The following is a 19,469-nucleotide window of genomic DNA, read 5'->3' as shown; positions in this document are numbered from 1 at the left end:
TGAAGTTCCAAACATTCTTCCAAGCAAGACTAAAAATACAGAGTTTTACACCAAAGTGGTAGGAATACTGATTAATTTGTCATTAGAGATGTATTGATGGCCATGCCATAAAATGGCTAACTTCATACAAGTTCCTAACAACTCTGCGTAAGATTAAGTAGATGCAAGACAACACAAGAGTGCAACATGGCACTTTTCCTTGCAATTCTAAGTATTGAGGTTATCATATATCAAGAAATAAGAATACTAGCTAACAACAACTCTGCAATTTAATACTGATTTATAGAGAAGTTTTATATAGTATTTAAAGTTAGATACTAGCTGTCTAATCACATTTCACATGAGAAAGCTGACAAGACAATCTTAATATTTTTCCTTTCAGATGATTATCAATAGCTGTTTGAACTTATTTCTGATTATCTACTTCAAAGTTCTTACCTTCCAAAACAGAATACTACAGTGTCGACAGAAGTGCAAGGTATCCCCATACTGTTCCTTTATTGGGTAATATTTCTGAAGTGCAAAGTACATCAGCTTCCAGTCAATGTGACCTTTCTCTGATGGAATCAAATGCCTACAAAACTGGACATAAAATTAATGTCTTCCTTTAAAATTGTTAAAGAACTAGTCAAATCAGGTAAAGGACTGGAAAAAAAAAAAAAGAAGGTAGTTTAACTAAGTTTTGTAACTGGAATTCTTTGAAGTCAGTAAACTGACATCATACGTCTCTGCAAAGCAGTGAGAGAGAGATCTAGCCACAAAAAAGAATGGAAGGTAAAACACTAAAAATAGGAGGATGGGTATTTGCCAAGGAAAAGTAGACCATACACAGCTGAGGTAACTCTACTGTCTTGAAATGATTCTAGTTATAGTCAAAAACCATAAACAATATTTAGAGCAGTAAGTAATTTTACACTTTTAAAAACGCACTCAGGAATGAGATTAAAAAAATGATGGTACATTACAAATAGTGGTTTTCTGTTAAGACAGTAACAATGGATTTAAATAATGTTTTTTTTATAAGTATTACATGATTATTTATCACATTTACTTATGATCTTTCTAGAAGGATAGCAATGATCAGTGACTAACGTACTTGAGGACATAATCTGCATGTAAAGATTAGCTGATGCACAATGGCTGTTTCTCCCTGGTTTAAGAAACAGCCAAGGTTTATTAAGCATGTATTGTAAAGGGCTTCTGTTCCACTCTGTGTGGATTAATACTAATACATTAAGGGCTTTCTTCATTCAGAAGACAACTCCTAGATGGGAAGAAGACCACCGCCTTCCTCATTTCAGCTACAATTCACTTCGTTTCATAACAGTGTCCCTGTGCAGAGTTTTTGTTTTCCAAAAGTGTTCTTCAGATATCAAGTATGTTTTTGTGGTTGTTTCAATGGTTCAACAAATATACTACTGAGGACAGGAAGAACAACTGAACATGATTTGTACCTTATTAAGGTAGTACACTTTTAAACAGAAAAAGCAGAATTTGAGACTGGAAAATAAATAATTAGATTTCTATTAATAACCTAATAAGAAATTGAATGTGAACATTTAGAAATGTATTGGAAACACTGTGTAGAAGTGTCCTTTATAAGGCACAGGGCTAGCTAATTCTAATTTAATGCTTAAATTATCTTTTTCCCAGCATTACCGTAGTATAACAGCTTCTCCTCCAACCAGTTTTGTCACTGTTCAATAAAGCTTACCTCATCTAGCCTCAAAATCCACCCAACTGCGACATTAAACTTAAACTTTTTGTGATCATAACTTCACCTTGCATTCTTCTGAGCTGCTTCTGAAGGAGGGTTTTTCAGTTTTTATCTGTCTACATTCTCCATTAAGTTCATTCTAAAGCCTTTCATCTCGCCAAAATTCTTATTTGGGTCAAATGCACATGAGTTAATCGATCTTCACTTTTACCTTTCCTGTTATAATAATACTTAATCTGGTAGTCATCAACCAAATGGTACCACTTCAACCCATCAAATGTAAGAATGTGTATTTTCACTTCCTGCAGTCTGAGATGTACTAGGTTTTTAAAGTTCTTTCTCCACCTCTGATGAGGTAACTTCTATTTTCATAGCTTTATTCTCACCTAGTCTGATTTTGTACCAGCATATATTGCTGTCAGAAAATGAAGACAGTTCTGGAGGCATTCCTAGATTACTTTAATGCTTTTTATAAGGAAGTGACAGAAAAGTACCAGTTCTGTTTTGTTCTTAATTGCAAAATATCAAGCATTTGGTTTTTTTTGGGTTTTTCTGTTTTTTTTTCAAAAATCCAATTTTGGTTTCACCAAACTGTTCATGTAGCCTGAAAGTTTGAGCAATCTGTCTGCCTATCTTGGTTAGTAAAACAACTTCTGCTTTATGTACTAAAGTCAGAAACACCTTAGAGGAATCCTCTGACACATTTGTTGGGGATTTTGTAGTTTAAAAAAAATAGTATCTTACAGTAGACATTTTTTTTTTAAATAATGCAAGGAAAGGGCCTGTTACCCTAAACTCAGACATGCTAGATACAATTTTTAGTACAAATCAGGCCCCCAAAAGAGAACATTTTCACTATTACTGCACACTGTCATATTTTTATCTCAAAAAGGGGGTACGTTCACATTTCATTACTTGTATACCATACTGCAAAGATAAGGGCCACAGTTATGCAAATGATAGAGTTTATTACCTGCTTTTCTGCAAAATGGTACTGGCAGAGTTTTTTCCACAACTGTCTGTCTTCACTGAGCATGTATAAAGTTGGGGTCACTTGACCCAGAGTAATAATGTCCCAGCCATCAGAGAATCTGTATAAGATGTTATTCAGCATATGGACAGGGAGATCGCTAAGCGTAAGACCATTGTTGACTTGCTGAAAATAAGAGTTGAAGACTTTTAACTACAAAAACTTGACAGTATAAGGTACAAGTAAGATTCTTACTTTAGAGGTTTCTCAGGTCTTAGTTTAGTTTGTACAAACCCAGAGTAATATCCATGGTTTATTCTGTGACACTGATTTCTTGGCTACCATTCTTCTCTAGCTGCTGTTGTTGAAAATTTAAATGACTACAGGTACAGAAGGAGCCACAGACTGTAGCTTTATAAATTACAGCTTTCCTACTGTTAAAAAACCATATCCTGAATTATTTCAATTTCAAATAATTTTAAAACATTTCTGTTCTTACAAATGAATTCAGTAGTGTACAGTCTTGAAAACTACAATATATTCAATTTCACCTTTGTGAGAAGTGTCCCAAAACCCTAACTATAATAAAAGAATGAACCAATTAGTTATAATTTGTAGGATAACTACAGTTTCTCAATTTTTATTAAGAAATCAAGCATGTGTCAATCTGCTTTAAGACAATTAGAATACAGGACTGAAGAGCCAAAACACAGAATGAAAACATTATGATAGTCAGAGGCAGAAAAGAGTAGGTCTATTTTTGAAGTCTGAAGATAGTTCTCCTCATATCTAAGTAAGGAATTCTGCAGGGGGTGACAGATCAGAGCACTGAGAAAGTTTTTGTTGAGAGTATGCATCTTTGCTGAACTTTAACGGTGTACATACATGACAGAATGTGGAGCCTATACTGCCTGGTGGCACAAAGCCTGGCACAGCTGGAGGCAGTGTCTCTGCTGGCAAGGGAGGGAGTGTGGGCAGCTGCCGGCCCCACCTAGCAGAGCTGCCCAGTCGCAAGGCACTGGCAGCACAGCAGCTGCACGCAGGCAGGTTCTCATTTATGTCAGTTTATTTCACAACCATTCATCTCACTTATAGACTAGACTTTCCATAGTGTCATCTGTTATAAACATTTCTGGGACTGTCATTCTGTTCAGGAATATGTGAGCATTAGAAATGCAAGATTTCTCATCAGTTATTTCAACCAATGTAAAACTGCTCAAATAGAAGTGGCACACTGGAAAGAAACGCAGCAACTGCAGTGCCTCAAAACTGCCTATGCTGTGGTTGCTTGGCATATGAAAACTGCTGAGGCTGGAATGGAAAGGAGAAATGGGGAACCCAAAATAAGCTGTTTTATTCAGATACCCAGCACACACAGCAAAGACAACTTCAAAATTTCACAGCTGAAAGCAAACAGATGAAACAGTTGTATGACTTTACTGTGAGCAGTGTCTTGTAGCATTTCTTCCTCCAGGAGTAACCCAGACAGGTTGAAAAAAATTGCTTGCTTATCAGAAGTTTCCACTATAAAAGCCTGGAACAGTGCATACCATATGCTTTGAACAAAGTCGCATGATCAGAATCCAGATGCTGAAGTCATTATCCTTCTCTTACAAAAAGCAACTATGCTAATGAATAAAGCTGTAAAATTGCTACTTGAATATTTTACTTCTGTTTTCTTGATCCACCTCTAAAATTCCTCTTAGATTTGTATTTCTTCAGTAGAAGAACATTTGCTTTGGAATTAAAAACTGGTATTTTTTCCATCTCTATCTGACAATCTAAGAGACAAACATTTTGCAGATTATTTGGGTGAGAAAGACAACTACATCTAAACATCTCTACTACAAACCAACAGTACAGGCACTGTAGAAGTCCTCTTCAGAAAAGAGCTATTAAAACATTAGAAAATTAAGTTCATTCCAGTTAAAACAGTTTAAGATGTATTTGAAACTTCGTTCACTTATAAATCAGAAACCAATGGTCAGTATAATTCCCCTCCCCCAATTACTTTTTTAGCATCATTTAGTAATATACCTTGTTCATCTGAAGGTTTTTCAGTTGTTGTTGCCACAGAAGAATAGTTTCTAATCGGCAAATCCAAATATTGATGTTCCCTACCAACACAGATTTTCCTACTCCCCTAATCAGTATACGGAGAGTAGAACTCAGATCCTGTAGAAGATCTTTGATTAATCGTGGATTATATTGGTCTTCCATGACTGGAAAACAAAGTTGTATTTGGTTTGTTAACTGAGTTAACCAAGCTAATACAGTTAGCTCAAGCTAATCAACATTTTTTTTTAGATCAACTAATTACAACTAACTGTTTGCTACAAATAGCTGCCCTAATTCCCACCAGGAGATTCATTAATGCTGTTCCGTACGTGCGAGATCAATAATTAACAACTTCACAGGCAAATTTGATGTAACATTTCATGCTATGCATTTAATAAACTTCATGTTGGACAACTAGTTATAAATCCAAATTCTTCTCTTCAAAGCTGATAGTATTACATCTCTAGTGTGGTTGCCAGAATTTTTTTCCCAATATTATGCAATAGCTTTTTAAAAAACCCAAACAAACAATAAAGAAAAGCAGCTATGTACATCATACAAACTGAAAACCAAACATGTAACTAATCTAAAAGCTTTCACATTTCGTAAAAAGTGTAATTTAATAGTAACCAATAGTTTCTGAATAGAATCTGATTGTCATTTAACTTCACCAATTTGTTTCAACAGACATGACTCAATCAAGATAAAACAACTTACTGCAGCTGTGAGATGGGAAGCATGAAACCTTTCACTAATTAATATGCTATTGCTTTGTCTTACAACATAAAAACAGTAATAAAGCTAACCAAAAAACCCCACCAACTGATAGCTTAATAGCAGCAATTAAATCTAAACAAGCAGATTACAAAACCTTAAGTCTTACCCTTCCGCACAATTTTGTCCAAAATGTTAAAGTAGTTCTTCTGTGCTGCACCACTCAGTGAAGTTAACTGGGATTTTGCAATTAACTGCAAAAGCTAGGACAAAAAATTAAAACTCAGAAGAATGACAGAATTAAAGGATGGTTTCAAATATACACTTTCAGTACATACATTGACCTAGAATAGTCTAAAGCACTGCAACCGTATTTCATGAAAACATCACTACAGAGTTCAGAAAACGAAGCAAGACAAACACAGAAAGCTTCAGGCATTCCCACTGGCATCCCATCAACAACTCTGAGATGTGTATTTTCAAAATACTGTACAAACACTAGTGTTTATCTCTGATAGAGCACGTGACATATGGTCTTTATAAGCTGTAATGAAACAGTGGAGGGATTCTGTTTTAGAGTCTCACAAATAGAAATGCAGTCTTTGATGTGGCTGGGTCCTGAATTCCTTGACAGATTTGGTGGCCAGGAACACCACTGGGAACTGATACCAACTACCAGACTTTCAATTTCTGAGTGAAAGTATCATACTGGTCAAACCAAGGTGTGATTAACTTAGCTCGGTACCTTCTGCTCATGGAGAGAAAATGCCATATTTGACCTAAACTGGGGGGTGGGGTGGGGAAAAAAAAAATCTGTATTACTCCCACATTCAGGTCCCTGGTAGAAGAAACCACAGTAATCTAATAATCAACAGTACACATACTGCATTAGTAACTTTCCCTTAACTCTATTGTAAGGATCTCCTAGCTGTCCGCACGTTTCTCTCTGGAACCACTGTGAACAGAAGACTGGCAAGAACAGTGGGAGTGATCCAGGGGAAAGTAACCAAAATAGCTTAAGTTCTTGCCATGTATGAATGCCAAGCAATAGCTACTAGAGGCAGCCCTTGCTCCATTCTAACACCTTTGTTTTCACATTTTAGATTCAGTTTTATAGCTGATGAGGACCATTGCCTCTTCAGCAAAAAATGGTCTCTTAGTACAAAAAAGAAGCGAGACTTTGGTGTTATAACTGTATTGCAACGCTTAGAAGTGTGGCACCAAGCTTGACAACTGTGATTCGTGACACCAAGTTCAGAACAAGTGTTCTAAATACATCAGAAAGTAAGAGCAGGGAGTTGAAACCCATATCCACTACAGAGTGCCTGAAACACCAACCCGCCAAGCCACACTTTGCAGGACAGCATCAGCTATTGGTACAGAGGGTGAACAAAGACTACGCCTGCCAAAAATTATTTTTAAAACACTGATTTGACACTAAAAATCAACATTAATTTTCCTCTGGAGGAAGAGTGAATACACCTGTTCACTCCCTGATAATGTTCCTTCTGGCTTCTCTGCATGATCCCCGAGAAAACATTATGTACTATGAAAGGAGGAAATAATTCTCCTGTGTATTTAAATACAATAAATCTATTTATACAGTTTTTGAGACTAGATATCAGGATCTCTTTCTTGGCACTTTCAAAGCCTTTTAGTCTGATTAATAATTCAGAGGTCTCCGGCAGTTTGCCAATTCAAGCAAGTATGTACATTTCTCTTGATTAATTTAAACAAATTCAGTTATGTCAGTCAGAATAAAGATCAAATCAAAGAAACAACTTCCTCATGCCTGATTTTAATGAAGATTCCAATTTCAGTGACGGTTAATGTGCAAAGATTAAGAGAATTTTAGCAGCTGCACAAGTCCAAGGATCTGGCACAAGTTCAGTCTTACCAATACATGCATAGCCATGTCTTATGTTGTCTACTAAAGATTGTAACTTTGAATGGATCAACTGTTTATTCAAAAGAAAACATTCTGAAAAAAGACCACCTATATCAAACTCAATGTATTAGACATTTAACAGCTAAGAAATGATCGTTATACTACAGCACAAACAAGTACAGAAAAACACCTGATCCTACCTCTTCCCACCACTGTCCACTCTAAAAAGGTCCTGAGCAGACATCTATACTCATTTTTAATGAGGATTGGGAGGTTTTTAGTTAGTTGGAGAATACAAATGGATCATCTTGGTGGTCTGGGATCAAACAACTATCCAGTAGGCCTTGACATTTAAAAAATATCTTCTTGATTTGCACCTTGCTATCTTGAATGCAAGAAACAGAACGACACATAAAAGTAACCATCATTTTGTTCACGCATAACTAGGAATAATTCTTAGAGGAGAAGAAATAGGAACTGCTGCACTGCATTAAATGAGATCTACACAGAACATTCCACTATTAGAAACTTCAGGGAAGTAAGTGAAAACTTCTATAAAGCAGATAGGTATGGAATGGCCTGCTTCTTCCAGTAGGTCCCAGCTGCAGACTGACTTAAAACCTGATAGAGCAGATTAAACACCCTTTTTAAAAATCTGCTGCAACTTCACATATTACTGACTTCCACACAGATGTTTTGTTAGATACAACACCACAAACGTTTCTCATGTTCTACAGCTACAGAACGAGCAGAAGCTGTCATTCTTATTGATCATGTTTAATAGCAGCTCAGTAACTTCTAAGATCATAGATAAACAGTTTCTGTACCTGTTGAAAAAGCCAGTTTGCCTCCATCACCTCAGAGGAACTGATGCAAAGGTATCATTACATTTTTGTAACTGTAAAACAATTCTAACATTTTAAAAAATTTCAAATAAATTCTAAAATGTTAAAAGGATTTTGGAAGTCTGCCTGCTATTCTAAATCCATCCTAATTTCTTAGGGTCTACCATTACTCTAGTAACAGTTTGGGTCACAAAGCCAAATTTCTGAATTTTAAAGTATTGGTCTTTTCTCAACAATCATAAGCCTGGTAAACCAGCTGTTCAAGGCCAGGCTAGATGGGGCTTTGAGCAACCTGGTCTAGTGGAAGGTGTCCCTGCCCATAGCAGAGGGGTTTGAACGAAGATGATCCCTTCCAACCCAAACTATTTTATGATTCTAAGATTTTATATCCTTTGCCAAACAGAAGAGAAACTGGTTAATATGCTTATGTTAGACTTTGCACTTTGTTATGATCAACTGTTTTGAGCAACCTAGCTTAGGCACTGCAGCATGTAAAAAAAAAAAACCCACAGTAAAATTCTAGTTCTGGAGCCATTTTACCTGTTTACCATTCAATTGAGGCACTCAAGGTTGACACCATTTATAACACGTCACCTTTTTGAGGTGCTTTGCTTTCTTCCTACTGATTAGGTTGTAAAGTCTTGGGAAAGATCTAGATGCTTGTTTCTACTCCAAAAACTGCACTAAAAAGCAGTGTTCTAAATGACAATGCATACATATACCAAAAAAATCTGCAAGGGGAATAAAACAGGCAAGTACCCTAACCACTAGCCTGGAAGCAAGCTTTTTTTGTTTTGTTTCCTTTGGTCCCAGATCTCTGTTTTTTCTGGCAGTATAATACACTGTCTCAGCTTTATATGGATGGGTAGAATGTGTTTTCTCTCCAAATATTCCATGGCCTAATGGTAAGGGTGTTCTCCTGGTATGTTTATTTAATTTTGATTTGTGTCTTTTGAAGTTCTGAATGCATTCTAACCACTACATCATTTGCAAACAGCCTCATGACTGAACTGAACTCTAGACCTGATGTGTCTCTCATTCTGAGCTTCTCTAAGAGTTGGGACAAGTGCTTTACGACCTCAGGTTAGATGACAAAAAAAACTTGGGGCTAGAGAAAGATCTCCCAGAACAGGTATTTTCAAGCAGGCAGCTGGTTAGGCATTAAGGAAATTAAGGCATAACACTATGTGACTCCCTATGTACTACTCCCTAAAGTACAAGTGACATAGTTTTGGAAAAAAAGGCAGATAGCAATGTTGTCCAGAATTTACAGGTTCCATGCACTTAAGTCTCAAGACTAGACCTGACCCAGAGAAGCTAACATAGTGAGAAAGGGACCTTCCAAGGAATCATGAGATCGTAATTGTTTCTAGAAACATCACGTCACTGTATTATTTGTAAAAGATGACTTGCAATAAAACTCATTTCTAGAAGACAATAAAAAGGAAGACTGAAAAAGCTGGAGTCTCAAGTTTTAAGGGATGCTTACAAAGGTAAATGTATATAGATCTTGTTCTAGATTAAAAAAGTGTTCTCTGAATCACAGGACTCTTAAGAAGCTGCAGAAGAAACAGAAACTGCAGAACATTTACACATCAAATATTCTTCTGGAAATTGCTATTTTAAGCACACTTAAGATGTAGTAAAGTACATTTAAGATGTATTACACTTTGTTATTTTTGGTTGTGTAGGAATTATTTTACCTTTATAGAGAGTTCACTACCCAGACTGATGAACAACTGAAACTACCATCAGTGCTTCACTGTAAGTATGTAGCATACTGGCCACCACCATCCTCCTCAAGTTACAGGCTTTCATAGAGCAATATAACAAGTTTTCATCAAAGAAAAATTACTCAATTTAAAGTTGCTTCATGCAGTATGAATTACATATGAACAGGATATTTATAGTCACAAATCATCAGCTGTTCAGTGCAAAATTATTTCTTTTGTACACACAGGCACATCAGCAAAAGCATTTTTAAAATATGCATATAAAAAAGAGCTTACTTTGACCACATAATTGAACCTTCTGATGTCCTGAATTGCACTTGAAAAGTCTAAGCGGTTAAAAGCTTCTCCCAAAGTGCAATAGCCATGTCTCTGAGAAGAAAAGGAAACAAATTTTAAATTAAAAGAAACAAAGATTAAATTGAGGAAAATATTCAGAAAAGCACTCTGCCACGCAACTGGTGCTTATGTATACCATGCTCCCGAGAAATATAATGTAACTGGACTGAAGATTTATTTAATTTCTTGTAGAACAAATGACACCAGATATGCTATTTGGAACTAACAGATATGTAGGCAATATTACTCAACAGCGAGGCCTTTAAATTCACACTAATCATGTAATCTGTCATCACGGGTTTGTGAGTGTCCTGGGAATCTACTCCACTATTGCATGGCTGCAATGCTGTCACTCTCATGGCTATCACAGTCCCCATTTGCCTCAGCACAAGGTAGAGCTTGTTTGTACAGCAGTCTGAGCTTACAGCCATAAGCATTAACTGACTGAGTTTATGTTCACATTTGAGGGTAAGAACACAGCTACTTGATCCGGGGATTGGAAGAACAAATGGTCTCAACATCTAGAATTTATGTTCTGGGTGCTAGAAGTTTAGGTACATTTTTTGTTAGGTACTAAGAGCAAAAGCAATTGCATTTTCTTTTGGTACTTCTGCACAGAGGTCTTCAGGTGAAAATGGAAGTTTCAGAGGCTGTTGTGGAACTACTTAAGATAGTACTAGCAGCCAAAATAATATAGAATCACATAAGCTGACTAAATCCAAAGGCAAAAAGCCACATAAGAGCCTTGGAGCAAATATAATTAGGCTAGAAAAACCTTACAACTGGTACAAGAGTGTGGTGGTTTGATTTTGGCTAAATGTCAGGTACCCACCAAGTCGCTCTATCACCTCCCACCCTTTTCCCTTGTTTTCTCAACAGGGCAAAGAGAGGAAAGAAAATAAGACAGACCAACCCTTGTGGGTAAAACAAAAGCAGATTTAATATAAGCAAAGCAAAGCAAAGTTCTGCACGTGGAAGAAAAAAAAAAAAGAAAACAGATTTATTCTCTCCTTCCCACGAAGAGGCGATGTGGGGCCTTCTCAGGAGCAGGGCTCCGATACGTGTAGTGGTTGCCTTGGAGGACCAAGGGTGACCCCACCCCCTTCCTCCTTTCTCCCAGCTTTATACTGAGCAGACGTCATATGGTCTGGAATGTCCCTTTGGTCAGTTGGGGTCAGCTGTCCTGGCTGTGTCCCCTCCCAAGATCTTGCCCACCCCGTCCCACTGAGGGGGGAATATCGGAAAGAGCCTTGGTGCTGTGTAAGCACTGCTCAGCAGCAGCCACAACACCAGGGTGCTACCAACACCCTGCCAGCTCCCGACATAAAACACAGCACCGTGAGGGCTGCTACAGGGGAAAACCGATTCCAGCTCAGCCAGACCCAGTACAAAGAGGTAGTCGCAGAGCAGTGTGCTAGTACGGCTTATCAGCCCAGGGAGGGAGGGGGGGATAAATAATGATTTGAAGTTCATTCCTAGATGGACTTTTTTTGGTGAATTATGTAATGACAGTACAACTTAATGTTCTTTTTTGCAACCCAAAGAAAGCTTACCTTGGATGTACCCCAGTGGGACAGGAGACAGTTAACTATTCACTACAGAGTGGTGGTAATTACTGCCTACTGCTTTAATGACTGCATTCAGGATTGTACTGCTTGCTCACTCATCCAGTTAATATACCCAAGATCCAAGACTGCTGCATGCTTCACAATATGCACAACTTCGTCAGCTAACAGCAGTGAACTAACCCTTACAGACAACAAAACTTTTGTTGAAATGTAAATATTTGTGGCTGTTCTCTGGCTAAACAGTTATCAAAAGGCCATGCTTAAATACATTAATGAGAGGTACATTTCCTTGAATAGCTGGAAGCACATTTCTATGAAACTTCAGCTCTACCGTTCCCATCATGACAAAACTACTCAAGAGCATCTCCTATTTCATTTCAGCTCTATATCCGCACTTGGTTTGGTTTTCTTTATTCAGTGCTCTCCCACAGCATGTTTCACATGTTTCATATCAAGACTTTCCTACTCTGTCACTTTGCCCTAAAATTCAGTACCCAGTTTGGGAAAGTTTCGTAGCTGCGAGACAGCCATTTCAAAATCAACTAAGATTATAACCTGTATGGAAAACTAGAGCTTCTGTAAATTATGATTTAGAATATCTGCAACTGTTGCTTTGAATTTTTTTTTCAAGTATGCTTATTCCTTCCTACTTTTTCATTCTGCTACTTAATTTTTAACTTTCACTCTAAGCATTTTAATTTATACAAGGAATTACTTGAAAAATATTAGTGATAAATTGTAACCATACTGGGTTTGTTTTTATATTAAAAAAAACCACCCAGGAAAGGTGAATGGTCAATCACTAGAAGACACGAGCAGTGACAAGTACAAGTTAATTTGTACACTCTCTGAATGCACAAGAAACCCAAACAAATAATCACACATCACTAGTACACAAACTTCTGCACAAGTAATATGAAAAAAATAATCCCAACATACTGGTTATGGAGGACAGCAATGTGTGATTTTAGGCAATTTGTGTTTCAGACAGAATGCAGTTTGAAAACTCAGCTTAACAACCTTATCATCCAAAACGCCATAATGACTGATGACAGTCTGTTATTCCCCTTTCCTTACCCTAAACTTGAGATAGCACAGAAGGAAAGAGCATGCTCGAGACTTTTGCAGACCGATGTAAGTAACTACATCTACCATAGATTAAGATAAAATTGGGAAAATTGGGAAAGGGGGCTATGAATCTGGCTTTCTAATACCCTTCAGATGTAGAGGGCAGCCTCCAGGTCACTGGCCTGAAAGATGAAGTTTTCCAGGGTCTCTTCTACGTAAGCTCTCTCCACAACACCATGCTCAGGGAGTACAGAGCTCTTTACGGTCTCTCTTGGCTCTAAAATGCAACACCAACTCTTGCCTGCCATGTCTAGTGTCATCACACTCGCCTCCTTCTGTCTGTCCTGGCTGATGTTACTGTGTGGATGAAAGACATCCTTAGAGGTGCTCAAGTTCCACTCATCTCAGATAACGGTAGGAATCAACACGGGAATGAAATTCTAACTTCGAGACAGTTTATCTCTACATACGATGGATGTATTTTAACTCTTGTCTTTCTAAGTGGTCATTCCAAGATCTTTCTTGTTCCCTTTACAGTTGCATGATACAGTTTGTATCCCAAACTGAGAGCTTTTGGACTTTGTGGAATAAAAAGGTCCTCTTTGTAAAGTTTAAAACTGAAGTTTTACTTACTTACATACAAATTTACACCAAGATTCCAAAATATCAGTTAGCTGCCTGCAGATACCTTCTTTGGGGACATTACTCTAGTTTTGCAAATACTTTCAACTTCAGTTCAAAGACACAAAGTACAGATGGGCTTGGAGAAGTGGTACAAGTTCCCACATCTCTGCCACAATGACCCATGGAAACATCACTTTGCTAGCTGCCTTTGCTTCACCATGTGCACATGTACTACGTTGCCAATGAAGAGAGACTATAAAATAACCTCTAAGACCACATGGCACAAATACATTTTTTTTAAAATACACTATTTGTTGATTAAGGAGCATAAAGATTGTGGGAATTGACACACAGCATGCAGGACTTACTTCCCTGGTGCTTTCTTTATGAACATAAATCCACTTTTCACGATAAAAACCTAAAATAAAATCAAAATATAAGCATTTTTAGGCTTCCACTCTAGGTAATGCCTTCTAGAAAGAAACTGAACAAAACAGACCATCCTCAATAAAATTGCTTCATAAGATAGGAGATATGGTAGAACAGTTTTAATGAAGGAAGTTTAAAAAGGGTGAAAAGAATGACTACAAGTTTTCAGCAGTTACGTACTTCAAAAAAATAAAGGAAACATTAAATAATTTTATAAATCAAACACAAGGGTTGGCACACAATTGGCAGACATAGCACAACTTTCGTCAACTGTGTACCAACAACAATCAATTTCTCCTACAAAACCCCTGATTTTTTTTAATCTGGCAGGCTCTTTGGCACTTAACACAGAACGTACAGAAATAAGCAACCTTTCCATTCCTGACCACTCTACCCCTCAAACTTATTTTATCCTGTGAAGGTGCCTGCTCCACATCCACTTGGCTCAACTAGTTGCAGAATACTGCAGAAAAGTCAATTATACAAGATGAACAAAGGCAATTCAGCAGACCCTCAGCTTTCTGCAGTCTAGTATGTTGTCAAATGAAAGTATGCTCTTACAGATAGCCACTTGAATCTTTTGAAATACTTAAAACTGAGACAGACCTGGGGAAGACTGCTGCTTTCTGCAAGACCATCTCCATTACATTTTTGGGAATATACAAATAATGGAGATCATTTCAAGATCAAAGCATTAGAAACGTCAAAAAGTTGCTCATCAACTTACCTTTTTTTCACTTACTCTATTAAATTCTCTACTTCTTACTTGCTGTCATACACATTCGCAGTTCAAAGTAGAGGTGATCTTTTAAAAATGAGAACTGACGAATGGTTTTCATATTTTTTTTTAAAAATGGACTTTCATCAAGAAATTAAATACTGATAAAGTCATTACAAAGAGCTGGAAGTACTATGACAAAATATATTTACGAACTGATTCTGGACTTGTATCGCTGATCAGAAGTTGAATTAAGCAAAATAACAACTGCTTTAGTAAGCATCAGCTTCTATAAGCATCCAGATGAATTTAATCTAAAACTAGTCCACAAGACAAAACAGTGGTTAGTACCAGAAGAAATTTATTATTCAGGAATTACTATTTTTAATGAATTACCTTTGGATCTTTGGAAAAAAAAAATTTTTAAATCATCCAATAGATGATCAATGCCACAGTTCAATTAAGATCTGTCACTTCCGACACCAGAATTTGCAGCCAACAGAAGTACACATAACTCAGAAAGCTACTCTAAAGGTGAATTATAAATGAATGGCTATTATAAAATTCTGCTGAGCCTATAAGTCTTCTAAAATAAATTCAAAAAAACAGCCTTACATTGTGAATCTGTGTTATTCCTAAAATGATCTTTTTTCCTTTTCTTGGCTGCAAACTCACAATCTTCAGTACTGTATATTTCTTCATCCTCTTCATCACCAGTTATGATGCTGAAATAAACACATCTAATTAGAACAGCAGTGAACAAATATTTAAGATGCGTACAGCTTATAATTCTCTGCATTAAAGTGTGACAGCTGGAAAAAAAAAAGTCATATTTTTAATGATGTTGCTCTACCTGATGGTCTATAGCAACATATACCTTCAGAGAAGTTATTTGTGTTCTTTTCTTCCCAGTGGGGCTGAATTTTGTGTCAAAGTGATTAAATACACAAAAGTATCTTCCTAAGCATCCTGTAAGTCCCTCTAAGTCATTACTGACATTTAGAAAGAGAAGAGGAAACAGTACTAGCTGGACAACTGCCTGTCTGCAAAGCTCTGGTGTACAAAAATTAATTTGAAATGGACCAAGCCTTGAAAAACTGTGCACACAGGTAACAGTGCAGAATTACCACACCCCCTTGCACAGGCAGAAAGCCAGCACATAAAGACATCTCTCTTACTACTATCAACTTTGGGGCAAAGAAAGTCTTTCTGTTAAGAAATGCCTGAATCACAACACTGTACATAATGTAGGTGACACAGTAGTGTTTTAACAGGGATTTATACAGCATCAAGAACCGTGTGGTCTACCACCCTCTCTCTCCAGAGAGACTCAACTATACCTATGTCACTTCTGACACTTAACTAACACTGACAACTATACTGAGTAATTATATATATATAGGGTATATATAATGTGTATATATATATAAAAATATACATATAAATTGACTATTTTAAAAGTTTTATTGGATAAACTAACCTTTCTAAAATTAATATATATTTAAAAACTGACTGCACTACATAAGGTCTACAGTTTCATAAAGTTTTGGTTTCATTTTTGCAGATAATTATAAGGACCAGTAGTACAGATAAGAATGGGTGTTCATTTTTCTAGCACAGAGAAGGAAGATACTTCATACAAAGGCCACAGTCTTGCACAGAAAACCAGAGTAATTAAGGAAATGTGGTACTGCAGGACTATTTTATTTCCCCACCATTATTATTATTTGACAAGAAAGCTGTACACAAAATTCCCCTCATTCATTAATATTTGGTAATCCAAATTTGCCAGATGAATCTATCAATGTCAGTTTGAACTTCAAATTGTACTAGAAACTAAAGGACACCAGTTTATTCAAAAATAACCTGTATTTGGGCATTAAGTGCCAAAAATCAAATTATATTAGTCTATTGCTGCTAGCTTATACAGTTAAAATTTTCAGGCTTGAACATCTGTTAAGGGGGATGACTAAACACTGTAAAAAAGCTTTGGTTTTTTAATTGCTCTCATCAGTAAATGCTAGCTCAGCTTAAAGATACACAGAAATCACAGAATCATCTAGGTTGGAAAAGACGTTGAATATCATCCAGTCCAACCATTAACCTAACGTTGACAGTTCCTAACTACAGCATATCCTTCAGCACTATGTCAACTCTTACACACCTCCAGGGATGGGGACTCCACCACCTCCCTGGGCAGCCCATTCCAACACATAACAACCCGTTCTGTAAAGAAATGCTTCCTAATATCCAGTCTAAACCTTCCATGGCCCAATTTGAGGCCATTACCTCTTGTCTTATCGCTTAATACTTGGTTAAAGAGACTCATCCCCAGCTCTCTGCAACCTCCTTTCAGGGAGCTGTAGAGGGCGATGAGGTCTCCCCTCAGCCTCCTCTTCTCCAGACTAAACACCCCCAGTTCCCTCAGCCGCTCCTCGTACGACCTGTGCTCCAGACCCTGCACCAGCTCCGTTGCCCTTCTCTGGACACGCTCGAGTCATTCAATGTCCTTTTTGGAGTGAGGGGCCCAAAACTGAACACAGGAATCGAGGGGCGGCCTCAGCAGTGCCGAGTACAGGGGTCAGATCCCTTCCCTGTCCCTGCTGGCCACGCTATTGCTGACACAAGCCAGGATGCCATTGGCCTTCTTGGCCACCTGGGCACACTGCTGGCTCCTGTTCAGCCGGCTGTCAGTCTGCACCCCCAGGTCCCTCTCTGACTGGCAGCTCTCCAGCCACTCCTCCCCAAGCCTGTAGCGCTGCTGGGGGTTGTTGTGGCCCAAGGGCAGCCCCCGGCATTTGGCCTTATGGAAACTCCTCCAGTTGGCCTCAGCCCATGGCTCCAGCCTGTCCAGGTCTCTCTGCAGAGCCTCCCTGCCCTCGAGCAGATCAACACTCCCACCCAACTTGGTGTCATCTGCAAACTGACTGAGGGTGCACTCGATCCCCTCGTCTAGATCATCAATAAAGATGTTAATCAGGAGTGGCCCCAAAACCGAGCCCTGGGGGACACCACTTGTGACCGGCCGCCAGCTGGATTTAACTCCATTCACCACAACTCTTTGGGCCCGGCCATCCAGACAGTTTTTTACCCAGCAAAGCGTGTGTCCATCCAAGCCTCGAGCAGCCAGTTTTGACAGGAGAATGCTGTGGGAAACGGTGTCAAAGGCCTTACTAAAGTCAAGGTAAACAACATCCACAGCCTTTCCATCATCCAATAAGCGGGTCGCCCTGTTGTAGAAGTAGATCAGGTTTGTCAGGCAGGACCTGCCTTTCATAAACCCATGCTGACTGGGTCTGATCCCCTGGTTATCTATTATATGACTTTTAATGGCACTCGAGATGATCTGCTCCATGACATTCCCTGGCACCGATGTCAGACTGACAGGTCTATAGTTTCCTGGATCGTCCTTTCTGACTTTCTTGTAGATGGGTGTCACATTTGCCACCCTCCAGTCCAATGGGCCCTCCCCAGTTAGCCATGACTTCAGGTAAATCATGGACAGCAGCTTGGTGAGCACATCTGCCAACTCTTTCAGCAGCCTTGGGTGTAACCCATCTGGTCCCACAACACAAGTTGAGAAGACTCCAAAATAGGAAGTTGTTTTCATGTTCAGTTTAAATACTGAAAAAAAACTAACATACCTCTGCATTCAGATAGAGCTCAATCCAAGGTGAGGGCCTTAGTTCACCTCTTACCATTTTTTAAGCAGAGGATAAAGACTCATCAACTTCCATGTTCTATGCAACATTGACAAATATCCTATCTGGTCAAACAGCAAACGAGTTTGGAGAAAAGGAACTGGTAATTGACAAAAGTGTAACATCAACACTGACGAGTTGTTTTTATTATGTAACATTCCAGTCCATCAGAGTCTTTTTTTTCCCAAAGCTATCATAAAGGAAACACCTTTTTAAGCTCACTAAAATTATTAATGTTTTATCATACTGACTGCATCACCATGTCACATGAGAAGTTACTGCTGAATATGAAAAGTTGCTGCAGAATCAGAAGTAGAGCCCAAAGCTCCCAGACCTAGCTTTATCATCCTAACACAGATACTAGACTAGAAAGGTATGGCCTGATACTCTGCATTATGATTCAGGCACACCAGAAACATGCCCATTCCCACTGGGCAGTGCAGTGGGGAGAGGAGTGGAGGTGGTATTCCTGAAAGCCTGCTTTAGAAGAGCAAGGTCAAACTGGCCAGGTTCCTCCTTTTGTTCCTGGCAGAGAAGTGTCAAAAGCAATTTTAGACCAGTAACATACCTGAAGTGATTTAAAGTCCACCGCTACCCCCCAATAATATACACTTCCTCAAGCATCAGATAAACAAGCAAGGCAGCTTAGGGGCAGTTAATTAATACAAGGCATTGTGAAGATGAAGAGGGCTGTCTGAAACACCTTTGTCTGACATTCAAATTCACGTGTGACATTCCTGGAATTCTTCATGTTATTTTAGATAAAAGATGAATTTGACTGTTAGCCCTGAGGATCTTCTCATATGGGGCTCATTTTCCACACATTCTGCCCCACTTCATGTGGAGAGTCCCTACTTATCTGTAACCATCATCATTCTTCTTGAGAAACTTTAAGTCTCTTAATGAGAAAGAAAACAAAGGTCCCACAGACACTATAAGAATGGGACAGAGATACAGGCACTTCCCCAGTTAGCCTTCTTTCCAGAAATCTGGAAAGCTGCTTGATGTTCCACAAAGCCACTCTACCATTTCCAAAAGCAACCCCCACCCCCCAATAGCAAGCTAAGATACAAGAAACCAAATCAAGTGCTGCACATGCC

General features: G+C 38.3%; 1 protein-coding gene across 3 annotated transcripts in view; it reads right to left on the bottom strand.

The window, feature by feature from the left end:
• Nucleotides 1-19,469, bottom strand: part of FBXO25 (F-box protein 25) — a 36,252-nt gene that overhangs the window by 8,514 nt on the left and 8,269 nt on the right. For 2 of the 3 annotated variants that reach the window (XM_074895714.1, XM_074895715.1), the window contains exons 3-9: nucleotides 15,284-15,393; nucleotides 13,890-13,939; nucleotides 10,202-10,294; nucleotides 5,629-5,722; nucleotides 4,725-4,909; nucleotides 2,691-2,873; nucleotides 439-582 (exon numbers count right to left, since the gene is read on the bottom strand). In XM_074895714.1, the coding sequence (XP_074751815.1) occupies nucleotides 439-582; nucleotides 2,691-2,873; nucleotides 4,725-4,909; nucleotides 5,629-5,722; nucleotides 10,202-10,294; nucleotides 13,890-13,939; nucleotides 15,284-15,393 (859 nt within the window). Of the gene's footprint in view, nucleotides 1-438; nucleotides 583-2,690; nucleotides 2,874-4,724; nucleotides 4,910-5,628; nucleotides 5,723-10,201; nucleotides 10,295-13,889; nucleotides 13,940-15,283; nucleotides 15,394-18,722; nucleotides 18,735-18,861; nucleotides 18,886-19,469 lie in introns of all 3 variants that reach the window. The other variant, XM_074895716.1, reaches the window with a different exon arrangement.

Source organism: Athene noctua, chromosome 1 (assembly GCF_965140245.1).
Source record: "Athene noctua chromosome 1, bAthNoc1.hap1.1, whole genome shotgun sequence".
Lineage (NCBI taxonomy): Eukaryota > Metazoa > Chordata > Aves > Strigiformes > Strigidae > Athene > Athene noctua.
This window is presented reverse-complemented; position numbering and strand designations above follow the sequence as displayed.